At 49.6% G+C, this 25,961-nt stretch overlaps 1 protein-coding gene across 1 annotated transcript; it reads left to right on the top strand.

The window, feature by feature from the left end:
• Positions 1–22,118: 22,118 nt before the first annotated feature.
• LOC123182311 (nicotianamine aminotransferase A) lies at positions 22,119–25,500 on the top strand. Its single transcript, XM_044594834.1, has 7 exons — positions 22,119–22,701; positions 22,874–23,216; positions 23,325–23,543; positions 23,632–23,691; positions 24,238–24,393; positions 24,729–24,822; positions 25,257–25,500. Exons 1-7 carry the CDS (start codon positions 22,196–22,198, stop codon positions 25,388–25,390), a joined length of 1,512 nt encoding a protein of 503 aa, XP_044450769.1. The 5' UTR covers positions 22,119–22,195; the 3' UTR covers positions 25,391–25,500.
• Positions 25,501–25,961: the final 461 nt, after the last annotated feature.

Raw genomic sequence — 25,961 nt, 5'->3', positions numbered from 1 at the left:
TGAAACCTGGGCTCCTTGGCAAGGGCAATAGCTCCAGTGTTGTCACAGAAGAGAGTCATCGGCCTCGATGCATTGGGAATAACTCCTAGGTCGGCTATGAACTCCTTCATCCAGATTGCTTCATGTGCTGCCTCCGAGGCTGCCATGTACTCTGCTTCACATGTAGACCCCGCCACGACGCTTTGCTTGCAACTGCACCAGCTGACTGCCCCACCATTCAAAATATACACGTATCCGGTTTGTGACTTAGAGTCATCCAGATTTGTGTCGAAGCTAGCATCGACGTAACCCTTTACGACGAGCTCTTCGTCACCTCCATAAACGAGAAACATATCCTTAGTCCTTTTCAGGTACTTCAGGATGTTCTTGACTGCTGTCCAGTGTTCCATGCCGGGATTACTTTGGTACCTTCCTACCAAACTTATGGCAAGGTTTACATCAGGTCTGGTACACAGCATGGCATACATAATAGACCCTATGGCCGAGGCATAGGGGACGACACTCATCTTTTCTCTATCTTCTGCCGTGGTCGGGCATTGAGCCATGCTCAATCTCACACCTTGCAATACAGGCAAGAACCCCTTCTTGGACTGATCCATATTGAACTTCTTCAATATCTTGTCAAGGTATGTGCTTTGTGAAAGACCTATGAGGCGTCTCGATCTATCTCTATAGATCTTGATGCCTAATATGTAAGCAGCTTCTCCAAGGTCCTTCATTGAAAAACACTTATTCAAGTAGGCCTTTATACTTTCCAAGAATTCTATATCATTTCCCATCAATAGTATGACATCCACATATAATATGAGAAATGCTATAGAGCTCCCACTCACTTTCTTGTAAACACAGGCTTCTCCATAAGTCTGTGTAAACCCAAACGTTTTGATCATCTCATCAAAGCGAATGTTCCAACTCCGAGATGCCTGCACCAGCCCATAGATTGAGCGCTGGAGCTTGCAAACTTTGTCAGCATTCTTAGGATCGACAAAACCTTCCGGCTGCATCATATACAATTCTTCCTTAAGGAAGCCGTTAAGGAATGCCGTTTTGACGTCCATTTGCCATATTTCATAATCGTAGAATGCGGCAATTGCTAACATGATTCAGACGGACTTCAACTTCGCTATGGGTGAGAAGGTCTCATCGTAGTCAACTCCTTGAACTTGTCGATAACCCTTAGCGACAAGTCGAGCTTTATAGATGGTAACATTTCCATCCGCGTTAGTCTTCTTCTTAAAGATCCATTTATTTTCTATCGCTCGCCGATCATCGGGCAAGTCTGTCAAAGTCCACACTTTGTTTTCATACATGGATCCTATCTCGGATTGCATGGCTTCAAGCCATTTGTTGGAATATGGACCCGCCATTGCTTCTTCATAGTTCGAAGGTTCACCGTTGTCCAACAACATGATTTCCAGGACAGGGTTGCCGTACCACTCTGGTGCGGAACATGTCCTTGTGGACCTACGAAGTTCAGTGGTAACTTGATCATGATCGTCATCATTAACTTCCTCTCTAGTCGGTGCAGGCACCACAGAAACATTTTCTTGTGCTGCACTACTTTCTGGTTCGAGAGGGGTCATCTCATCAAGTTCCACTTTCCTCCCACTTACTTCTTTCGAGAGAAACTCTTTCTCCAGAAAGGGCCCGTTCTTGGCAACGAAGACCTTGCCTTCGGATCTGAGGTAGAAGGTATACCCAATGGTTTCCTTAGGGTATCCTATGAAGACGCATTTTTCCGACTTGGGTTCGAGCTTTTCAGGTTGAAGTTTCTTGACATAAGCATCGCATCCCCAAACTTTCAGAAACGACAGCTTAGGTTTCTTTCCAAACCATAATTCATATGGTGTCGTCTCAACGGATTTCGACGGAGCCCTATTTAAAGTGAATGCGACAGTCTCTAAAGCATAACCCCAGAATGATAGCGGTAGATCGGTAAGAGACATCATAGATCGCACCATATCCAATAGAGTGCGATTACGACGTTCGGACACACCATTACGCTGTGGTGTTCCAGGCGGCGTGAGTTGTGAAACAATTCCACATTTCCTTAAGTGTGTGCCAAATTCGTGACTCAAATATTCCCCTCCACGATCTGATCGTAAGAACTTTATTTTCCTGCCACGTTGATTCTCAACCTCACTCTGAAATTCCTTGAACTTTTCAAAGGTCTCAGACTTGTGTTTCATTAAGTAGACATACCCATATCTACTGAAGTCATCAGTGAGGGTGAGAACATAACGATAGCCACCGCGAGCCTCAACGCTCATTGGACCGCACACATCAGTATGTATGATTTCCAATAAGTTGGTTGCTCGCTCCACTGTTCCGGAGAACGGAGTCTTGGTCATTTTGCCCATGAGGCATGGTTCGCACGTGTCAAATGATTCATAATCAAGAGATTCCAAAAGTCCATCTGCATGGAGTTTCTTCATGCGTTTGACACCAATGTGACCAAGGCAGCAGTGCCACAAGTATGTGGGACTATCATTATCAACCTTACATTTCTTGGCATTCACACTATGAATATGTGTAACATCACGTTCGAGATTCATTAAGAATAAACCATTGACCAGCGGGGCATGACCATAAAACATATATCTCATATAAATAGAACAACCATTATTCTCGGATTTAAATGAGTAGCCATCTCGCATTAAACGAGATCCAGATACAATGTTCATGCTCAAAGCTGGCACTAAATAACAATTATTGAGGTTTAAAACTAGTCCCGTAGGTAAATGTAGAGGTAGCGTGCCGACGGCGATCACATCGACCTTGGAACCATTCCCGACGCACATCGTCACCTCGTCCTTCGCCAGTCTCCGCTTATTCCGCAGCTCCTGCTTTGAGTTACAAATATGAGCAACCGCACCGGTATCAAATACCCAGGAGCTACTACGAGCGCTAGTTAGGTACACATCTATAACATGTATATCACATATACCTTTGGTATTGCCGGCCTTCTTATCCGCTAAGTACTTGGGGCAGTTCCGCTTCCAGTGACCGTTTCCCTTGCAATAAAAGCACTCAGTCTCAGGCTTGGGTCCATTCTTTGTCTTCTTCCCGGCAGCTTGCTTACCGGGCGCGGCAACTCCCTTGCCGTCTTTCTTGAAGTTCTTCTTACCCTTGCCTTTCTTGAACTTAGTGGTTTTATTCACCATCAACATTTGATGTTCCTTTTTGATCTCCACCTCCGCTGATTTCAGCATTGAATATACCTCAGGAATGGTCTTTTCCATCCCCTGCATATTGAAGTTCATCACAAAGCTCTTGTAGCTAGGTGGGAGCGACTGAAGGATTCTGTCAACGACCGCGTCATCCGGGAGATTAACTCCCAGCTGAGACAAGCGGTTGTGCAACCCAGACATTTTGAGTATGTGTTCGCTGACGGAACTATTCTCCTCCATCTTACAACTGTAGAACTTGTCGGAGACTTCATATCTCTCGACCCGGGCATGAGCTTGGAAAACCATTTTCAGCTCTTGGAACATCTCATATGCTCCGTGCTGCTCAAAACACTTTTGGAGCCCCGGTTCTAAGCTGTAAAGCATGCCGCACTGAACCAGGGAGTAATCATCACTACGTGACTGCCAGGCGTTCAGAACGTCTTGAGTTGCTGGGAAAACAGGTGCATCACCTGGCGGTGCTTCAAGGACATATGCTTTCTTGGCAGCTATGAGGATAATCCTCAGGTTACGGACCCAGTCCGTGTAGTTGCTACCATCGTCTTTCAGCTTGGTTTTCTCTAGGAACGCGTTGAAGTTGAGGGCAACATTAGCGTGGGCCATTTGATCTACAAAACATATTGTAAAGGTTTTTAGACTAAGTTCATGATAATTAAGTTCATCTAATCAAATTATTAACGAACTCCCACTCAGACAGACATCCCTCTAGTCATATAAGTGATACATGCTCCGAGTCAACTAGGCCGTGTCCGATCATCACGTGAGACGGACTAGTCATCATCGGTGAACATCTTCATGTTGATCGTATCTGCTATACGACTCATGTTCGACCTTTCGGTCTCTTGTGTTTCGAGGCCATGTCTGTACATGCTAGGCTCGTCAAGTCAACCTAAGTGTATTGCGTGTGTAAATCTGGCTTACACCCGTTGTATGCGAACGTTAGAACCTATCACACCCGATCATCACGTGGTGCTTTGGAACAACGAACCTTCGCAATGGTGCACAGTTAGGGGGAACACTTTCTTGAAATTTTAGCGAGGGATCATCTTATTTATGCTACCGTCGTTCTAAGCAAATAAGATGTAAAATATGATAAACATCACGTGCAATCAAACAGTGACATGATATGGCCAATATCATTTTGCTCCTTTTGATCTCCATCTTCGGGGCGCCATGTTCATCATCGTCACCGGCATGACACCATGATCTCCATCATCATGATCTCCATCATCGTGTCTTCATGAAGTTGTCTCGCCAATTATTACTTCTACTACTATGGCTAACGGTTAGCAATAAAGTAAAGTAATTACATGACGTTTCAGTTGACACGCAGGTCATAAATAAATTAAGACAACTCCTAGGCTCCTGCCGGTTGTCATACTCATCGACATGCAAGTCGTGATTCCTATTACAAGAACATGATCAATCTCATACATCACATATATCATTCATCACATCCTTCTGGCCATATCACATCACATGACACTTGCTGCAAAAACAAGTTAGACGTCCTCTAATTGTTGTTGCAAACTTTTACGTGGCTGCTATAGGTTTCTAGCAAGAACGATTCGCCAAAACCATAACGTGATATGCCAATCTCTATTTACCCTTCATAAGGACCCTTTTCATCGAATCCAATCCGACTAAAGTGGGAGAGACAGACACCCGCTAGCCACCTTATGCAACTAGTGCATGTCAGTCGGTGGAACCTGTCTCACGTAAGCGTACGTGTAAGGTCGGTCCGGGCCGCTTCATCCCACGATGCCGCCGAATCAAGATAAGACTAGTAACGGCAAGTAAATTGACAAAATCGACGCCCACAACAACTTGTGTTCTACTCGTGCATAGAAACTCGCATAGACCTAGCTCATGATGCCACTGTTGGGGATCGTAGCAGAAATTAAAATTTTCTACGCATCACCAAGATCAATCTATGGAGTTTACTAGCAACGAGAGGGGAGGAGTGCATCTACATACCCTTGTAGATCGCGAGCGGAAGCGTTCAAGAGAACGGGGTTGATGGAGTCGTACTCGTCGTGATCCAAATCACCGATGATCCAAGCGCCGAACGGACGGCACCTCCGCGTTCAACACACGTACGGAGTGGTGACGTCTCCCACGCCTTGATCCAGCAAGGAGGAGGGAGAGGTTGAGGAAGAAGACTCCAACAGTAGCATGACGGCGTGGTGGTGGTGGAGTGACAGTTCTCCGGCAGGGCTTCGCCAAGCACACGCGGAGGAGGAGAGGTGTTGGGGAGGGGAGGGGCTGTGCCTTGGATGTGGTGCTGCAGCCCTCCCCTCACCCCTCTATTTATAGGGAGAAGGGGGAAGGGGGCCGGCCCCTCTAGATGGGATCTAGAGGGGGGCGGCGGCCAAGGGGGGAGGTGGCTTGCCCCCCAAGCAAGGGGGGCGCCCCCTTTAGGGTTCCCCCCAAACCCTAGGCGCATGGGCCCTAGGGGGGTTGGTGCCCAGCCCACCAAGGGCTGGTTCCCTTCCATCTACCGCCCATAAGGCCCTCCGGGGCAGGTGGACCCTCCCGGTGGACCCCCGGAACCCCTCTGGTGGTCCCGGTACAATACCGGTATACCCCCGAATATTTCCGGTGACCGTATGGTGACTTCCCATATATAAATCTTTACCTCCGGACCATTCCGGAACTCCTCGTGACGTCTGGGATCTCATCCGGGACTCCGAACAACATTCGGTAATCACATACAAACCTTCCTTATAACCCTAGCGTCATCGAACCATAAGTGTGTAGACCCTACGGGTTCGGGAATCATGCAGACGTGACCGAGACACCTCTCTAGCCAATAACCAACAGCGGGATCTGGATACCCATGTTGGCTCCCACATGTTCCATGATGATCTCATCGGATGAACCACGATGTCGAGGATTCAAGCAATCCCGTATACAATTCCCTTTGTCAATCGGTACGTTACTTGCCCGAGATTCGATCGTCGGTATCCCAATACCTCGTTCAATCTTGTTACCGGCAAGTCACTTTACACGTTCCGTAATGCATGATCCCGTGAATAACTACTTAGTCACATTGAGCTCATTATGATGATGCAATACCGAGTGGGCCCAGAGATACCTCTCCGTCATACGGAGTGACAAATCCCAGTCTTGATCCGAGCCAACCCAACAGACACTTTCGGAGATACCTGTAGTGCACCTTTATAGCCACCCAGTTACGTTGTGACGTTTGGTACACCCAAAGCATTCCTACGGTATCCGGGAGTTGCACGATCTCATGGTCTAAGGAAATGATACTTGACATTAGAAAAGCTTCAGCAAACGAACTACACGATCTAGTGCTATGCTTAGGATTGGGTCTTGTCCATCACATCATTCTCCTAATGATGTGATCCCGTTATCAATGACATCCAATGTCCATGGTTAGGAAACCGTAACCATCTATTGATCAACGAGCTAGTCAACTAGAGGCTCACTAGGGACATGTTATGGTCTATGTGTTCACACATGTATTACGATTTCCGGATAACACAATTATAGCATGAACAATAGACAATTATCATGAACAAGGAAATATAATAATAACCATTTTATTATTGCCTCTAGGGCATATCCAACAGGCTCCACCGACCTACTTCTTTCGCCTATATATACTCTCATACCCTGAAAACATCCAGGAGAGCCACGGAACACTTTTTCCACCGCCGCAACCTTCTGTACCCGTGAGGTCCCATCTTGGGGCCTTTTCCGGCGCTCCGCCGGAGGGGGAATCAATCATGGAGGGCTTCTACATCAACACCATAGCCTCTCCGATGATGTGTGAGTAGTTTACCACAGACCTCCGGGTCCATAGTTATTAGCTAGATGGCTTCTTCTCTTTGTTTGGATCTCAATACAAAGTTCTCCTCGATCTTCTTGGAGATCTATTCGATGTAGTACTTTTTGCAGTGTGTTTGCCGAGATCTGATGAATTGTGGGTTTATGATCAAGATTATCTATGAACAATATTTGATTCTTCTCTAAATTCTTATATGCATGATTTGATATCTTTGCAAGTCTCTTCGAATTATCAGTTCGGTTTGGCCTACTAGATTGATCTCTCTTGCAATGGGAGAAGTGCTTAGCTTTGGGTTCAATCTTGCGGTGTCCTTTTCCAGTGACAGCAGGGGCAGCAAGGCACGTATTGTATTGTTTCCATCGAGGATAAAAAGATGGGGTTTATATCATATTGCTTGAGTTTATCCTTCTACATCATGTCATCTTGCCTAATGCGTTACTCTGTTCTTATGAAGTTAATACTCTAGATGCATGCTGGATAGTGGTTGATGTGTGGAGTAATAGTAGTAGATGCAGAATCGTTTCGGTGTACTTGACACGGACGTGATGCCTATGTTCGTGATCATGCCTAGATATTCTCATAACTATGCACTTTTCTATTAATTGCTCGGCAGTAATTTTATTCATCCACCGTAATATATGCTATCTTGAGAGAAGCCACTAGTGAAACCTATGGCCCCCGGGTCTATTTTCCATCATATAATCTTCTATTTTACATCATATTAGTTTCCCGTCAACTAGCCAATTTCTGTCGCCGTTTATTTTACAATCTATACAACAAAAATACCAAAAATATTATCTTATTATCTTTATCAGATCTCACTTTTGCAAGTGGCCGTGAAGGGATTGACAACCCCTTTATCGCGTTGGTTGCAAGGTTCTTGATTGTTTGTGCAGGTACTAGGCGATTTGCGTGTAGTCTCCTACTGGATTGATACCTTGGTTCTCAAAAACTGAGGGAAATACTTAGGGTACTTTGCTGCATCACCCTTTCCTCTTCAAGGGAAAACCAACGCATGCTCAAGAGGTAGCAGGCGGCTGCCATAGGGGGTGTGCTAGCCCCTTGTGGGCTGGTGTGCTCCCCTCTAATGGCCCGATAGGCCCACTAACCTCCCCGGGGTGCCCGGTACCCCCTCCGGTTCTCCGATGATCAGCCGATACACTCCGAAACACTTCCGGTGTCTGAATATCATCGTCTTATATATCAATCATTACATCTCGACCATTTCAAGACTCCTCGTCTTGTCCATGATCACATACGAGACTCCGAACAACATTAGATCACCAAATCATATAACTCATATAACACTATATCGTAAACGAACGTTAAGCGTGCGGACCCTACGGGTTCGAGAACTATGTAGACATGACTGAGACACCTCTCCGGTCAATAACCAATAGCGGAACCTGGATGCCCATATTGGCTCCTACATATTCTATGAAGATCTTTATAGGTCAAACTGTTATGACAACATACGTAATTCCCTTTGTCCATCAGTATGTTACTTGCCCGAGATTCGATCGTCGGTATCTTCATACCTAGTTCAATCTCGTTACCGGCAAGTCTCTTTACTCGTTCCGTAATACATCATCGTGCAACTAACTCATTAGTCACTTTGCTTGCAAGGCTTCTTATGATGTATATTACCGAGAGGGCCCAGAGATACCTCTCCGATACTCGGAGTGACAAATCCTAATCTTGATCTATGCCAACTCAACAAACACCTTCGGAGATACCTTTAGAGCATCTATATGATCACCCAGTTAAGTTGTGACGTTTGATAGCACACAAGGTATTCCTCCGGTATCCGGGAGTTGCATAATCTCATAGTCGGAGGAATATGTATTTGACATGAAGAAAGCAATAGCAATAAACCGAACGATCAATATGCTAAGCTAACGGGTGGGTCTTATCAATCACATCATTCTCCTAATGATGTGATCCCGTTATCAAATGACAACATAGGTCTATGGTTAGGAAACCTTAACCATATTTGATCAATGAGCTAGTCTAGTAGAGGCTTACCAGGGACACAGTATTTGTTTATGTATTCACACATGTATTTAAGTTTCCGATCAATACAATTCTAGCTTGAATAATAAACCTGTATCATGAATAAGGAAATATAAAATAACAACATTATTATTGCCTCTAGGGCATATTTCCTTCAAAGCATCCCTGGGAAGCCCCTGCTGGCATTCATGGCCAACAAGCGGGCTGTATCTTGAGCAGTCGGCTCTCTCAAGTACTCAGGGCCAAACACAACAATCACAACCTTGCAGAACTTGTACATGGAGTCTAGGCATGTAGACTCGCTCATACGGATGTACTCATCAATGAGATCACCGGCCATCCGTATGCAAGCATCCGAACGGCTGAAGTGCATTTCTGATAAGACGAGAAGCCAATCTTTCCAAGGGCATCCTCTTTGCACTCGAAATAGTCATCGTATCCGACCACCCCTTCTCTAATACGGTTGAAAAGATGCCTACTCATACGAAAATGCCGCCGGAATTTCTGATGTTTGAACAGCGGGTTGGTTGTGTGAAAGTAGTCCTTCCAAAGAAGGAAATGCCCGCTCTCTCGGTTGCGATTCAACACCGAAAGGTGCCCCAGGATCGAGCCACGGAACAACGGGCGCTGGCTGTTAAGGTGGTGATGGACCAACACGGTAGCCAAGATCTCCTCCTCATCATCGGAGGAGGAATCGTCGGAGTCGCAAAGGAAATTACGGAAAAGAACTCGTCGGCGGAGTCCATTTTGTACCTTGGCAAACTATCTAACAGCTTGCGGGCATCGACAACGGAGCCGACCGGCAAGGAGACACGCGCCTCCCTTGGACCAGGTGGCTGCTCTAGAGACGTGCGATGAGCGTGCCGGCGTCAGGACGAAGGAGCTGGCTGGTAGCGAGGCGGCTTCCTGCTCGCGTGGGTGTCGGGAGGTGGGGTGGGAATATTCGATGCCCCGGCGGTGAGACGGTGGTGGCGGTGTTGGGGGGAGGTGTGTCAGCACCTGCTGCTGGCAGAGGCACTAGAAATGGGCGGCGGCGACGACACGGCGGAGGCGGGTGAGGGTTTGCTTTTGATCTTGGGGGTGGGAGAGGATGTCCAATGTGCCGCTGACTAGCGGGCCAGGGGAGGAGTACGCGGGTGCCGTGCGCATCCATTTCGTGTCCACGCCGACGCAAATGAGGCTCAACAATGGGCCGGGAATGGGTTGGCACGCGGACGAAAAGCAGACGCGCGTCCGTTTGGGTCGACGCGTTCGGCCAACTTTTCTGTCCGCGCCGACCCAAACGGACACGCGCGGACAAAATGGGTTGGCGCATTGGTGTTGCTCTTATATATTACATTTACTTAAGTCCACAAGTCCCGGTCGAACATTAAAAATTAAACTTGAACCAAAGAAAACTTAAAAATAAGGTAACCCTAGATCAGCCGTCGCCGCCGTCCTCGTCATCTTCGTCCATGGCGAGGTCGATGTACGGAAGTGGCTGCCAAAGGTGGGCGGGGCAGTACCTGCTGTGGCTGCAGTAGCTGCGGCACCACTAGTGGCCGTGGTGGGGACAGTGACCACAACTCGCTGCCCACCCACAAGGCTGGCGTAGACACGTACTTCGGTGTGCAGGGCACCATCGACATCTACATGACTGCCCCACCAAGGCAGGGCCCAGGGCGTGGCCAGAAGCATATCATCTTTCTCCTCTAGCTCTGGTATGGCGATGTCATTGACAGCCGGCAATGCCATCTGCACGTCAAGGCCGTCCCATTGGCTGCGTTCGTACTCTCTCTTTGAGTCCTCGAGCACCTTCCTCACTAGCTCCTCCTCCTCTCCGGTGGTCATGGTTGGAGGTGGTGGTGGCGGGGACGGCGAGGGGGAGGGCGTGGGCGTACGCACGCGCACTAGCGCGACCAGGGGGCACGCGCACGGCTTGCGGTAGAGCGCACCCGTGGTGGGATTGGAGCATGACCGACAAAGAACGTCGGCCGCCGCAGGTCGTGCTTGTACCAGAACCAGGTGTCATCATGGGGGGAGTCGACAGCGTACCTTGGGAGGTTGACGAGATCTGATGACAGGTGGAAGCGCCGGCGGTTGATCTACAGCAGACGGGCGCGACTGCTCGCCAGGATCGGCGGCATGGGCACCCGATCTGGGTTGAGATGCCGGCCGTTTGTGAGTTGTGCGTCGGTCCACGACAGTGGGGTGGCCCTGTCCCAATACCGTTGGCACACGTCCACCTTGACATACGGCCGCATGTGCGGCAGGGCGTCGGGGACGAAATGGAGAAGGCATGCGGCGACATGGCATAGGAGGTGCTCCCTGATGACGCAGAGGACAACCCCGCTTCGTAGTTGTGCTTCCCCTTCTTGCCGGGGATCCACTTCCACATCTCGATGTCGGCGGCCAGCGGGGAGCGAGGCATGGGGGCGACGCTAGGGTTGGGCTTGTGGAGGTGCAAGGGGGCAGTGGAAGAGTGCTGATACAGCTAGAGTTCGGAAGGGGACTATCCGATCCACGGATTTGCCATTAAAAAGGACGCGTCGGGGGCGGCTGGGAGACTGACATGAGGGCCCGACCACGCATGCGGATTAAATGGGGCTGGTGGAAAGCAGTTGCACGACCGACATGACGGCCCTATGGCGGACGATGAGAGGGCGCGTGCGTGTCTGTCCAGTGTCCGTCTGGACGCAAATCTGGCCCAAATTTGCGCGAGAATTGGGTTGAGCTGGACACGAGCATGACAAAATTTGCTCAGGATCACACGCGTTTGGCCGTGGCATTTATCCATTTCGAGCCAAATGGACTGGGACGGACGAAATAGGGTCGTGTGTTGGAGTTGGCCTTAGGGCAACTCCAAAGGCCCAATTCACACAGACAACAAATTTATCCGTGTTTTGTTCATTTGGGTGACCCCAAAAGTGACCATGTATGCCAACCCGCTAGTGTGCCCATCGTGCCCATCATGCCGTCCGCAATTTGAATTTTTGACCAAAATTTTTGAAGTAAAAATACATACATTTAGATTCCGTTCGTTACATAGTTAAAATGAAAAAAAACATTAGCAAAACGTAGATCTACTGGACGTCGCCATTTTCCTCATCGGTGAGGTCGATGTAGACCGGAGCCGGCCATGGAAACAGGCACGGTGCCAGTACTGCCACCGGCGCATGCGGTGGCGCAATGGGCGACACATGATGTTGTAGCTCCGGTTACGGCTTCACCCACTCGGGTGTGCACGGATCGAGGACGCCCACGACCACACGTGCCTCACCGCTCCTTCTTCGTCCTCTCTTCGTCCGTCCTTCAACCGGGTTCAAGGGCATCTCCAACACTGACCCCTAAATCAGACACGATATCCGCCCGCGGATAGTGATACAGGAACCGACCATCTGTGCATTGTTACGATTCAACACTTGATGACCCTTGATTGATTCCTTGAAACTGAGAACATGTTCTTCTGCATGCTCCGTGTTTGTAATGACCGCATACATCATCGTCGTTTCATCCGCATAATCCTCCTCGATGGATGAGTCATCGGACGTCTCAACGTAGTTCTCGTACAAATACTCCCATGTCCGAATCCATTGCTCCAAAAAAGGGAGACAAAATGTGGAAAAAAATTAGTAGGAGCATTTCACCGAACACTTGACGGGCATGATGAACCCTACGAACGGCATCCATAGAGGTGAAACGGTGGCGTAGGTAAAGCGGTGTGGCAACCGGGCGGATGTCCGACAAAGGTTTGGCGGGCGGCTAGGTGGTACATCGACGTCAGTTCGGGAGGAAGCAGATGTAGAGCAAAGGAGAGCATATGTGGAGGGACGAAGACACGGGCTCCGGGTGTGGTTTTGGATGGACCGGGGGTGCCAGAGACTCCCGCAAAACCCCACTAGTTTGGTTTCGATCTACGAAAAAACCAACGCGTGGACGCGTTCACAGACGTTTAGTGGTGAGGTGCGACGAACAGCTCGATCCGAAAGGGAGCGATTTGAGGATCGATTTTTTTTTGAAGTGGCCAGCATTGCCGGCATTTCATTGATTTAAGCAGAAGGGAGAGTGACAAGGGGTGATCAAGTGATCAAGAAAGGGGAAAATTACAACTGCCCCGCAGGTGTAAGGGAACTGCGGCTCCAAGCTCGTAGGGCGATACTTTCACGTCACTTCCCCAAAGGGTAGCTCAATGCACTTTGCCCCGGCCATTCTCCATTGCTCCATGTCGCGCTTGCAGGCTTCAATGACGTGCCTTGCGTTTGCCTGCTTCCCTCTGAATGTGCAAGCGTTGCACTCTAACCATATGTGCCAGGAGATGAGTGCCACAACGGTTTTAACCCCCTTCCTGTGGCCTGGGGCGGCTGCCGCTATAATCCTTTGCACTCGGTCCGTTGTTGTTGTTCCACTGTGCCAGAAGGCCTGGTCCAGAGAGGCACAGCCGTTCCAGGTTGCCCCCGCGTGCCAGACTTGCAGTGCAACCGGGCATTCCCAGCAGAGATGAACTGAAGTCTCGAGGCTGCGCATACACATCGGGCAGAAATATCCATTTTCCCAGCCTCTCCTTTGCAGACGATCATTACACCATAATCTGTCAAGGTGCAGCAACCAAAGGAACATCTTGATCTTGCCCGGCGCCCAGACTTTCCAGATGATGGATTTGAAGGAGGTAATCTGTCTATTGCTGAATTGGGCATTGTACGCTGAACTTGTTGTGTAGCATCCCGAGGCGCCGAGCTTCCAGGTAATAGAATCTTCGGTTCCTGGGATGATGGCGAGGGCAGCCTGCCTGATTTCCCTCGCAAGCTGCACCACCTGCAGTGCAATGGCATCGGGGTCACCTCGCCTCAAGTCCAGGATCCATCTGTCAGCGTGCAGTGCGTCCTTGACCGAACGGTTCTTCCTGGTTGATCTTGCGAAAAGGGTGGGGAAGGCTTGGCAAAGTTGTCATCCACCTGGCCATGAGCAGAACCAGAAAGACGCCGTTGCTCCGTCGCCGATGGTCACCGCAGTGGATGCAGCAAACAGGGCCCTGTCTGAGGCGTCGCAGGGCGTGCCCGTCCCGACCCATGGCCTTTCTGGGGTCTTCCAGGATTGCCATAACCAGCGCAGACGTGGAGCCCTGGCAAAATGAGGAAGATCGTGAATGCCGAGACCACCATACTGCTCAGGCGTGGTCACCGTGCTCCAGCCCACTTTGCACTTTCCACCGGACATCTCCTCATCTCCTGCCCAGAGGAAACGCCGCCGTGATTTATCTACGTCTTTATAGAACTTCTTTGGAACTCGAAGGGCTGTGAGCGCGAAGGTGGGCATGGCCGAAAGTACGCAGCGCACTAGGACACGTCGACCAGGCAACGGCATTAATCTGCCTTTCCAGCCGGCAAGGCGAGCCCGGATCCTGTCCAGAATGGCCTGAAGATGCACTAGTCTAATGCGCCCCATCGTGACTGGGAGGCCGAGATATCTAATCGGGAACGCCGTCGTAATGTCACCAAAGTTTTGAAGAACATCTGCCATGTCTATGTCGTCGCACCTAATGGGAGCCGCGAGAGATTTTGTAAGGTTCACCCGGAGTCCCGTAGCGTCGCCGAAAAACCGTAGCAGCTCAACAAGACTATCTACTTCCTGACGTGCAGGGTTGATGAAGATGACAGCGTCGTCAGCATATAAGCTCGTGCGCATCCTTGCTGCCGCGCCCGGGATGGGATTCGGCACGCCCGCCCTAGTGGCCGCATCTAGGAGGCGATGGAGTGGATCTATGCAGAGGATGAAGAGAAGCGGTGATAGGGGATCCCCTTGTCGGAGCCCACGAAGATGGATGACAATGTCTCCTAGATCGCCGTTGAGAATGCAGGACGAGGTGGAGGAGGATAGCAGCAGGGCGATCCAATCCCTCCATCTGGCCGAGAAACCCAGTCTCTGAAGCAATTCTAATAGGTATTCCCAAGATATGCTATCGAAGGCCCTAGCTATATCTAGCTTAATAAGAAGTGCTGGGGTTTTGTTCCTATGAAGAGATCGGATAGAATTCTGCACGTAAATGTAGCTGTCATGGATGCATCTCCCGCGCTGAAAGGCCGTTTGAGCAAGCGAGATAATCTTTTCAATGACAACCGTTAGTCTCATGGATAGCACTTTTGTGATCAGTTTGGCAATGGAATGTATCAGGCTTATAGGTCTATAATCGCTCATTCTAGTAGCTCCGTCCTTCTTGGGAATGAGGGCGATCATGGCTGAGTTGAATTCGGTAAAATCACCTTCAGCTAGGTTATAGAAGTGATCAAAAACTTCCATGACGTCATTCTTTATGGTGCCCCAGCAAGCTCTGAAGAAAGCTCCTGAGAAGCCGTCGGGGCCTGGAGCTTTCTCAGATGGAGATGCCATGATAGCAGCCCAAACTTCAGGTTCCGAGAACGGATTGTCCAGTCCCTCGTTTTGCATATTTGGCATATCCAACTCCTCCCAGTTGATGGCGCAACGCCTTTCCTCCTTTTTCCCCAGCAGATTTGCAAAATGGTCGTGGGCAATTTCTTTCTTTTCCTCGTGCGCAGTGACTGTACTCATTTCAGTTTGCAGGGAGTGTATAAAGTTCTTCCTCCTTCTGGAATTGATCTTTGCTTGGAAGAAGGCCGTTCGTGCATCTCCTGCCTTGAGCCAGGTTAGTCTTGATGCCTGTCTTTTCCTTGATCTCTCCACTGCAGCCAGTCCAAGGATACGAAGTTTCAGTTGTTTCCTTAGCCAAAATTCATGTTGTGTCAGTCCTCTTTTTTCTTGAGCTACATCAAGTCTCAAGATTACTTCACACGCCAGATGAAACTAAACCTTTGCATCGCTAAAAAGAGTCTTTGCCCAAATTTTGAGATCATGCGTTGTCCTCTGCATCTTCTTCTTGAGCCTGATGATTGGGCAGGTGTGATTAACAGGGCGCTGCCAGGCTCTTTCAACTGTTTCATGGAAATGAGGGAAACGTGGCCAAAAGGACTCAAAACAGAAGGCAGCTCTTTTGCGTGGCGCCGCAGTGTTTGCAAGCGGCAGTGGGCAGTGATCTGAACATGCTGTTGCCGTGGCCATCAGCATAAAAGAAGGGAAGAGGGCATCCCATTCCGAGTTGCAGAACACTTTGTCAATGCTGACCATCATTGGATTTTGACGCTCGTTTGTCCATGTGAACCTCCTATTTTTGCATTTGATCTCTCTTAGGCCTGCTCTGTCGATCGCTGCTCTGAACCTGCCCATGATCCTCCTGTTCAGGTTGAGATTGTTCTTGTCACGGGCTTCATAGATGATGTTAAAATCTCCGTTTAGCAGCCAGGGTTATCCTTGTGGTGGTGCAGCATGAGCTATTTCAGCAAGGAAATCATCTTTTCTCGTGTCGTCCACTGGCCCGTAGACAGTTGTGAGCCAGAAATCAAGCCTTTCCTGGACCAGAGACACTTTTCCGGTGATTGAGAAGTTGCCGACTGCGTGCGTTGCGAAACTGACCATACTCTTGTCCCATAGTACAGCAATTCCTCCTCTAGTGCCGATCGCTGGAAGAACAGCGCACCCATCTAATCTGGCCCCTCCCAGCTCTCTGACAACACTGGGCGTCCAAGATTCTAGCTTAGTCTCTTGCAGACAGAGAATGTTTGTCCGCTGCGCTTCTACTATATGTCGCACAGCAGTTCGCCTGGCTGGCGTGTTCAGTTCCCTAATGTTCCAGGTTAAAATTGCACACTTTGTACTACTCATCAGGAACATAGAACAACTCTAAAAGTAACAACACCATCGACGAGTTCCGACAGCTATTACCATTGAAAGGGGAATGTAAATGCAACTGATACACATCCATACTAGCCTGGGGCCGTCGTCGACCACCAATAGGCCCCAAGTATCGACGACGGAAGCTAAACCACCTACCACTACTGCTACAGAGATGAACTAGAACTAGCTCGAGCCGGCCTACTGCCGACCGCTGTCGGAAACTACTACAGATGAAGAGGAGCACTAACATGACTACACTCCGGCCTCCTCGGCTTCAGCTTCAGGCCCTGCCATGCCCACGGCCACGCGCAGCGCCTCCTTGTTGAGCCTGGTCAACTTGGCGATGACGTTGATGTCGTCGTCGGAGAGCGGCTCATCGAACCTGCAGATGAGGGCTTCAGCCGCCTTGGCAGTCATCTTCTCCTTTGGACCCAGCAGACCCAGACCCTTCACCAGGCGTAGCGTGGCGCGCTCGGCGACAGGTGTGGCGTTGTTCTGAGCAGCCTGACGAGCACTCTGGCGCGGGGGTGGCATGGAAGTTGCTCTGGACTTGGCCGTAGCAGAGTATCTCCTGGACGGTGGCAATGGTAGCAGGGCTGGTGTGGGGCTGGTGAAGAGATCTCGAGCAGCAGGACCAGGGTCTTGAAGCTCCAGGTGGCACACTTGCTCAATGATTTCTCCAAGCTGCATCTGAACTGTTGTTGCAGCTGTGGGCGTTCTGCAGTTGAAGCTTGCAGGGTTGCGGGATGGCCCGGATAGCGTTGGCCCGAAGTGATCCGGTCCGGCCATCTGGGCATCTTCATGCTGCCCTTTCTCTTTGTCAGAGAACTCCAGCGGCGCAACCAACACAGCTTCAATCTCAACGTCGAGGTGGGCAGCGTCAGCCTTGGCCGGCTCCATGGCGGTGATCGGCTTCTTTGATTGGGCGAAGAAATGCTCGAGGTCGTCGTTGAGGGCTTCATAGGTGAGGTGAGCGGGCAGGGCCGGGGCGGCCGCGGACGTGTCCTGTCTTGCACTCTTCTTGGGCCCGTGGCCGCTGGTCTCGCGCCCGTGACCGTTGGTCTTGCGGCCCTGTCCCTTGGAACTACCAGAACGGTGATGCGTCGGCGGCGAGCGGCTGCGGACACGGCGGTCCCTGGACGAGACCTCAGCTGAGCTTGGTGGCCACGCCCGCGGCCCAGAAGCGTGTCCTTCCAGGATCTTCTGCCGGCCCCGTCGTTGTCGGGGTCCCGCCTGGAGCCGCTTAGGGGCATGCCCCGGCAACCAGTGTCCACCACCGGGGCGCGGGCCTGCCGCCTGTGCGGCTCCTCGCGCTGACCATCCTCAACATGCATGGTCCAGGTGCCGGGGTAGGTGCGCGGCAGCGCGTCATCGTCGTCGGTGCCGGAGGATGGCAGCCCGCTCTGCGCGGAGTGGGAGGAGCGAGTGGAGCGCGGGGACCAGTCTTCGATGAGATCGACGTGGATAAGGAGGTCGAAACACGTCGCGCCCGGAGGAGGCGCCACTCTGCGATCTGGCGGTGAGAAACCAACCATCTCCTCCACCCGACCGGCGCCCCGTGAAAGCTTCCAGTAGGTGTGCCTGGTGGGGATGAAATCCATGTCCCACACCCAGACCCAGCAGGCAAAGGTCTTGGTGTGGCCGCGCTCCAGCGTGCGGCTGTCGAGCCGGTCGACGCACACCTTGTCGCCGAGCACCTCCTGCGCCCCCTCGATGGACCAGTACTGCATGGGCATGTGCTCGATGGCGCAGCGGACATGCAGGTTGAAGGTGGCGAAGCCTGCATGGTCGTCCTCGCGCCAAGGCTGGATGGCGAGGTTGATGCCGTCGACGCGCAGGGTGCCGCGACGCATAGCGTTGGCATGGTGCGCCGGCTGGGTGAAGACGACGAGGAAGTCTTCGGGCTGGTGAGCAGTGACCCGCAGCTGGTGGGGCGGGACGCAGAGCTGGGCCTCGAAGGCCCACCCGACGGCCATCGGGGATGTGGCCGCCATCTCGTCCAAAGCGCGCAACGTCACCGCATGCTGCGTGAGGAAGAAGACGGCCCGCTCCACTCCCACCGAGGAGACCCCCACCTTGTGGCTGGTGCGGGGGCGGCGTGCGGGGTCAGACAGGCTCAGCTCAGCCATGGAAACTGCGGGCGGGTGGGCGAGGGGCTGCTGGTGCGGCGGAGGAGGCGATGGAGGCGGCGGTGACAGCGGGGGGAAGTGCAGGCGGGAGTGCACCGGGGGGCGGGGGGCAAGCGGACCTAGCCTAGCAGCAGCAGGGCCACCCGGGCCATTGCGAGGATTTTGTGGACACTCACGGCCAAAATGTCCCGGGCGCTCGCAGATGATGCAATGGAGTGGATCTCTACAGTCTTTCCGGCGGTGGAGCTTGCTGAGGCATCGAAAACAGCGGCCGCGGAAGCGGCATAAGAAGGCCTCCCGCCCCCCGACCGCATTGAACGCAGCCCGGTGATCCTGGGAGCGGTGCTGAGGGGGCCTGCTATTGTCCGGCAGGCCAGAGGGGCGGCCGCAGGTCTTCTTGGAGGAGACAGCCGTCCATCCACCGTCCGGCCCCAAAGAGGAAGGGGGGACTGCGGAGGGCGGGGCAACTATGATGGATTGGAGACGGCGGGTGGGGGGCACCTCAAGATCCGCAGGATCTGTAGCAGAGGCGACTATGATGGATTTAAGGCGCAGAGCCGGTGGCTCCGGCGCCGCAGCCGAAGAGCATTCACCACGATGTAGGATTCGTGGCTGAAATGCCGGATCTGGGACAGGGGAGACGCCGCAGCTATGGAGCACGGTAGGGGGTGGAGGAGCCGTCTTCGAACCGATGGGCGAATCCAGTTCTCCCGCAGCAGGGCCGCAGCTGGATCCGGGCCGAGGGGAGCGCGGCGCGCCCATGCCGCCGCAGGGGGGGTGGGTGGGCAAGGGGCGCAGTGGGGTGGCCGCCGCGGCCGGAGCGGCCAGCGGTGCGGTGGTGGTGGTGGTGGTGGTGGTGGTGGGGGGGGGGGGGGGCGTTCACTCTCCAGGGTCGAATTTGGAGATGCTCTGAAACCTCTTTCTTCACTACTCTCCAATGGGCTGTCCGTTACTCAAAATGCCAACGCATGAACAGGGTTTTCGTCGTCAGCACCATCCATCACAAAAGCATGGCGGATCACTAGACCTACCTCGTCAGCCAAACCTGCCGTGCAGGGGTGGTACATCCTGTTTCCGGTGCACTCCACCTCGCACACACGCATACATTGCCAATGAGTCATCCCCAAGACCACAAATCTGGCTGCAGTTAACTTCCCTTTCCTTCCCGCCGTTTTTCTGCACTCATTTGCGGGCGCTTCCCTTCTATATTTTCTCCGGTAACCGGGGGAGGTTGGCAGCAGGAATAACAGGGAAGCCAAACTTGATGCCATCGGGTGATCCAATATCAACTCACCTGTGACTACTAAACGAAGGAACTGCAATTTTTGCCAACCACCACCTTGTTAAAAAAGGAAGGGTATCAGCAACCTCCGTCTTATCTATCCGGTAAAGTGCTACATGTCTTTTGTGCAGATCATGTTAACAGTTTTCTTTATATGTTCTTTCTCTGTCTATTTTAAAAAGCCGTGACCTTTCTTATTTTTTGAGCTCTCCACTTTCCTACTCTTTCCGGTTGGGTTCATAAGTCGGACAAGGGCTTTACGTCTTTGATCTGACTACTAAAATATGTATAAAATGACACAAAAGCTATACAGTTAGAAATTACATTCGACAACGGATTTAGAGATATACTCCCTCCGTTTCTTTATTTAAGGTGTATTTTTTTAATGCGGTGACCTAGGCATAGAATTGAGAAGAATTTTAGGTGAAAATACCGTTAACTAATTAGGTAGAGCATCTTAATTACCAGCAACTAAATAACCAGCAATTTAATAAAAGGCAATTGAATCTTCTAGCACCAGAAATGTGACTGCAAGCAATCGGGGAGAGGGATTCTTTTTTTACTACCTTCCAATTGTGAATTACTTACTACTCCCTCTGTAAACTAATATAAGAGTGTTTAGATTACTAAAGTAGTGTTCTAAACGCTCTTATATTAGTTTATGGAGGGAGTACTTTTTATGGAAGGCATGCACTGGATGGTGGAAGGGCACACATGAAAAACTGAGCGGAAAAGTGAAATACACCTTACATTGTGATTTTTGGAAAACAAATACATCATATATAAGGGAACGGAGGGAGTATTTTATAAAATATAATATGAGTCTCCCTAGTTTTTTAAAAATCTCCACCCTGTACATTAATTAATTAATATGTTATTACGATCATTTATACAGCAAACACAATGGAGCAAAAAACTATTACAAAGAATAGCCACAGACTTATTATCAAAACTAAATTTAGCAATCTGATGCACTATCCCGCCTCTTAATTTTAACCAGCTTAATTTTTTTGAGAAGTTTTATAATGGCTACAGCTTCCTTGTGTTAAACATAATTAATCTTGGGACCAACATTAATTAAGGTAAATCTTGCAAATAATATTTACTGTCTAACTGGACGTGCGTGCACGCACACAATTAGTAGTCTTTGGTAAGCAACAAGTGTTGATTATTTTTGAAGAAAGTGCCGATTTACCAAATGAAACCATGCCTTCTTTGGTAACCAATAAGTGCTGATTTTTTCTTTTTTGAGAAAGTACCGATTCAATTGGCAGCTAAAGTCCATTTTTTGACATGTAATCACGGTGATTGCGTATAAAAAATTTGTTGTCTCGTTGCAACGCACTGCAATTATCTAGCCCAACAAAAGAAAGAGATCAACTCATTCCCTCAAAAAAAGAAAAAATAAAGAAATCGACTCAATCAAAAAAAAAAAAGGGAAAAAGAAAGAGATAGCATGTGGCATGTGTGTCATTCCTCACTGGCTTGGGCTTTGCGAGTTAGGTAGAGTTTTTTTAGCATGATGTCTGCCGGCACTGCCAAAAAACTGCCTGCAGTGATGTAGTAGGAGGGTTCATCCAGCCACATAAAAACACTTTGAGCGGAACTGGGTGGGTGTCACTGGCTGAACCAATCAGCACCGGCTGAGTCGAGAAGCATCATGGTTCATGCGTCCTGCTCCCGGTCCTTTTCTTTTTTTTTTCTCAAATTATTAAAGAGAGATAAGTGTAGCCAGTAGTAGGGTACTCCTTGGTGCTGCCGGGTGCATAAAACCAAAACGGACCGCCAAAAATATGCCGGGGATAATGGTAACTGGTGGTAACGGACGCGCCCGTCAGCTGGCAGCGGCGTGCCCGGCGCGTGCCAGAGCGTGCTGCCAGCCCGGCCCGGAACCGGAAGCCGCCCCAGTTCATGTGCGCGGCGGACGCGGTCAGAGACACAGCAACGGCTATATTAGGACAGTCAATCACCGCTATTCAATCCACCGCGGCACCAGTTTCCTAATACTACTAGTCCTCCTCCGACTCCTCCTCCTCGTTTCCTCATGGCCACCGTACACCAGAGCGACGGCGCCGCCGCCGCGAACGGCAAGAGCAACGGCCACGCCGAGGCCCCCGCCGCGAACGGCAAGAGCAACGGCCATGCCGAGGCCGCCCCCGCGAACGGCAACAGCAACGGCCACGCCGAGGCCGCCGCCGCGAACGGCGAGAGCAACGGGCACGGCGAGGCCGCTGCCGCGAACGGCGAGAGCAACGGCCATGAGGTGGCGGCGGCGGCGCCGGAGGTGGTGGAGTGGAATTTCGCAGGGGCCAAGGGCGGCGTCCTGGCGGCGACGGGGGCGAACATGAGCATCCGGGCGATACGGTACAAGATCAGCGCGAGCGTGCAGGAGAACGGGCCGCGGCCCGTGCTGCCCCTGGCCCACGGGGACCCGTCCGTGTTCCCGGCCTTCCGCACGGCCGTCGAGGCCGAGGACGCCGTCGCCGCCGCGCTGCGCACCGGGCAGTTCAACTGCTACCCCGCCGGCGTCGGCCTCCCCGCCGCACGAAGGTAACACAACAACAATTTCCTTTTCGCGTGCTGCACCGTAATCTATGCATGCGCATGTGCCGCTTTCACGTGTCCGTCCACTGTTCCTCTTTCCCTATGCCTTCAGAAATTTGACCTTCTTCAGTTAAAAAAGGAACAAGAAATTTGACCTTCTTCCACCTTGTAAAAACAGTGCCGTGGCAGAGCACTTGTCGCAGGGTGTGCCGTACAGGCTATCGGCCGACGACATCTTCCTCACCGCCGGCGGAACTCAGGCAATCGAAGTCATAATCCCGGTTCTTGCCCAAACTGCCGGCGCCAACATTCTGCTCCCCAGGCCAGGCTATCCAAATTACGAGGCGCGAGCGGCGTTCAACAAGCTGGAGGTTCGACATTTCGACCTTATCCCGGAGAAGGGCTGGGAGATCGACCTCGACTCGCTGGAATCCATGGCCGACAAGAACACAACTGCGATGGTCATCATAAACCCAAACAATCCATGTGGCAGCGTGTACTCCTACGACCATTTGGCCAAGGTTTTACACCCATCCTTTGCCTTACTGTCCGGTCGCTCTGTTTGAATATGGATTCACTGCACCTGCTGAATTCTTCTTGCTAATCGTGTGCTGATGTTGTTCAATTAGGTCGCAGAGGTGGCAAGAAAGCTCGGAATATTGGTGATTGCTGACGAGGTATACGGCAAGCTGGTTCTGGGCAGCGCCCCGTTCATCCCAATGGGTATGTTTGGGCACATTACCCCTGTGTTGTCCATAGGGTCTCTGTCCAAGTCATGGATAGTGCCTGGATGGCGACTTGGATGGGTAGCGGTGTACGACCCCACAAAGATTTTAGAGGAAACTAAGGTAACTCCCAATCATTCTTTTCACATGCTACTACGGGGATTAATTAAACTCCTATTATGCTAAATTTGTACTGACTATCTTTTGGTAGATCTCTGCATCTATTACGAATTACCTTAATGTCTCAACGGACCCAGCAACCTTCATTCAGGTCAGTCCTCGGTATTTACTCCTCCTTGTCCTATTTTGCTCCGGTCCCTATGTTGTAGGTAGCCCACGTGCATGTCAAATGACCGCCTTGAAGTTAGTATATATAGATTTTACCGAGTTTGAAAGTCGAAGTCAAACATGATTGAAGAAAGATAAATATATTTGTACTCCATCCGTCCCATAATGTAAAATGTTTTTTAACACTAGTGTAGTGTCAAAAAACGTCTTATATTATGGGGCGGAGGGAGTAGTTATTTACCTTTGTTTGCTTTGATTCGATAAAATAAATAAACATAAAAACTGAACCGACTATTGAATAGAACTAATCCTTAGAAAATATAAATTGTATTCTTCTCGGTCAAGTATGTAATATATCAGAAATTCTATTAGAAAATATACATTGTACTGCGAGTATACCATTATTTTCAGAATTTCTTCACCTACAACAGCTTCTCTTGCATCTTCAGGTTTTGATATCCTTGACGTTATTGTTCTCTTATGGTTCACATGCCTCAGTTATTGATTTTTGTACTATCAAATTGCTTAGGCGGCTCTTCCTCAAATTCTTGAGAACACAAAAGAAGATTTCTTCAAGGGGATTATCGGTCTGCTAAAGGAATCATCAGAGATATGCTATACAGAAATAAAGGAGAATAAATACATTACATGCCCTCACAAGCCAGAAGGATCGATGTTTGTAATGGTAAGCCTATTTTATATAGTAAATTTTTTCCTTAGGGAGTGTCAATAAGCATAAACTTAATTATATATGATTAATTTTGAACCGCAATGCATCCAAAATAATTAATTTAAATTTAAATTATATTTTTCTATGGATATATACAAAGATGCATGTATTCGAAGAATAATGACGAGAGCTAAAGTTCTTCTAGGACTAATCACCTTGATATCATTTGTCCATTTTTATTGTTTCTGCGAATGATACTGATCAAATCATATTACAGAAAGATCTATGCTAGTTTTTAGAAAAAAAATGACCAATTTTCCATAATCGTGTATTAACTTCCATGTAAACAGGTGAAACTGAACTTACATCTTTTGGAGGAGATCCATGATGACATTGATTTTTGCTGCAAGCTCGCGAAAGAAGAATCGGTGATTTTATGCCCAGGTAGGACTGCATTTTCTCATTTAAGTACAGAAATTAAATGTATGGAATGATCGTAATATTTTTGTTATACTGAACAACAGTGTATATATTGTGAGAACATTAGATTCTGTTTGACTGATATATGCTTCTTAAATGTAAACACATATTCTAATGTGTTTTTGGACTGTATAGGAAGTTCTTAACAATTTCCGAGATAAGTACGCATATAATGATTACCATATATTGTATAACTGCATTAGAATATTCTTTGTTTTTATGTGAAGACTAACATGGCTTGTACTTCTCCTTGTTTCTTGACCCGGTGTCGTTTCTATCATTACATGTTTGTGCTGCTCACAAAAAGTTATCAAGCAAATGTTTGAAATGATTATTAATAATCTACTTTTGACAATTCTCAAAAACAGGACTTATGTATGTATGTCTCTCAAATGCAGGGAGTGTTCTGGGAATGGAAAATTGGGTCCGCATTACTTTTGCTTGTGTTCCATCTTCTCTTCAAGATGGCCTCGAAAGGATCAAATCCTTCTGTCAAAGGAACAAGAAGAAGAATTCAATTAATGGTTGTTAGTTGTACATCTGACTGAAGCTGTAAATCATTTTCAGTTATCCCGATCTATATCTTTCAATAAAATGGAACTTTTAGTTCTCTATGAATAGAAGTCAACATCTCCTTGAATATGTTATGGTTGCCATGGCCCGGACGAAACATAGTGAATGTTAGTGCAGTTACATTGGTGTCGAAGATCTTTAAAGTTTTTTTTGGGAACTTTAAGTACACATTCTCTTTTTTTAGAGAAAATGCATGTCGCCTAACTTTATAGATAAAGCCCAACAAGCCAAATCATAGAGCAACAAACAGGACCAGTTCACAACCATAGAAAAGAAGTCTTAGTACAGCCGACACGGCAGAAGGCACGCAGGCCTAACGAAATAAAACAGGAGACGAAACACCAGAAGTCACACTCCAAAGAGCTGGCTTGAACGGGCGGCAAGACGGAGGTTGAAGGCAGTCACACGGATCTTGATTATGAAATCGGTGAGCACGTTGAAGTCCGTCAGCCTAGACAGCGGCTTCCATTGTTGTAAAAGGGCAGCCATTTTGTACAGACAATTAGCCGGACAGTTAGGAAATACATGTT

Source organism: Triticum aestivum, chromosome 1D (assembly GCF_018294505.1).
Source record: "Triticum aestivum cultivar Chinese Spring chromosome 1D, IWGSC CS RefSeq v2.1, whole genome shotgun sequence".
NCBI lineage: Eukaryota > Viridiplantae > Streptophyta > Magnoliopsida > Poales > Poaceae > Triticum > Triticum aestivum.
Note: the sequence above shows the minus strand (reverse complement) of the source record. Positions and strands in the feature narration are given on the sequence as shown.

Coding starts and splice junctions, on each gene's coding strand:
- LOC123182311 (XM_044594834.1), top strand. CDS start 22,196: ATGGCCACCGTACACCAGAGCGACGGCGCCGCCGCCGCGAACGGCAAG. Junction 22,702..22,873: donor GGCCTCCCCGCCGCACGAAG/GTAACACAACAA, acceptor TTGTAAAAACAG/TGCCGTGGCAGAGCACTTGT. Junction 24,394..24,728: donor AAGGATCGATGTTTGTAATG/GTAAGCCTATTT, acceptor CCATGTAAACAG/GTGAAACTGAACTTACATCT.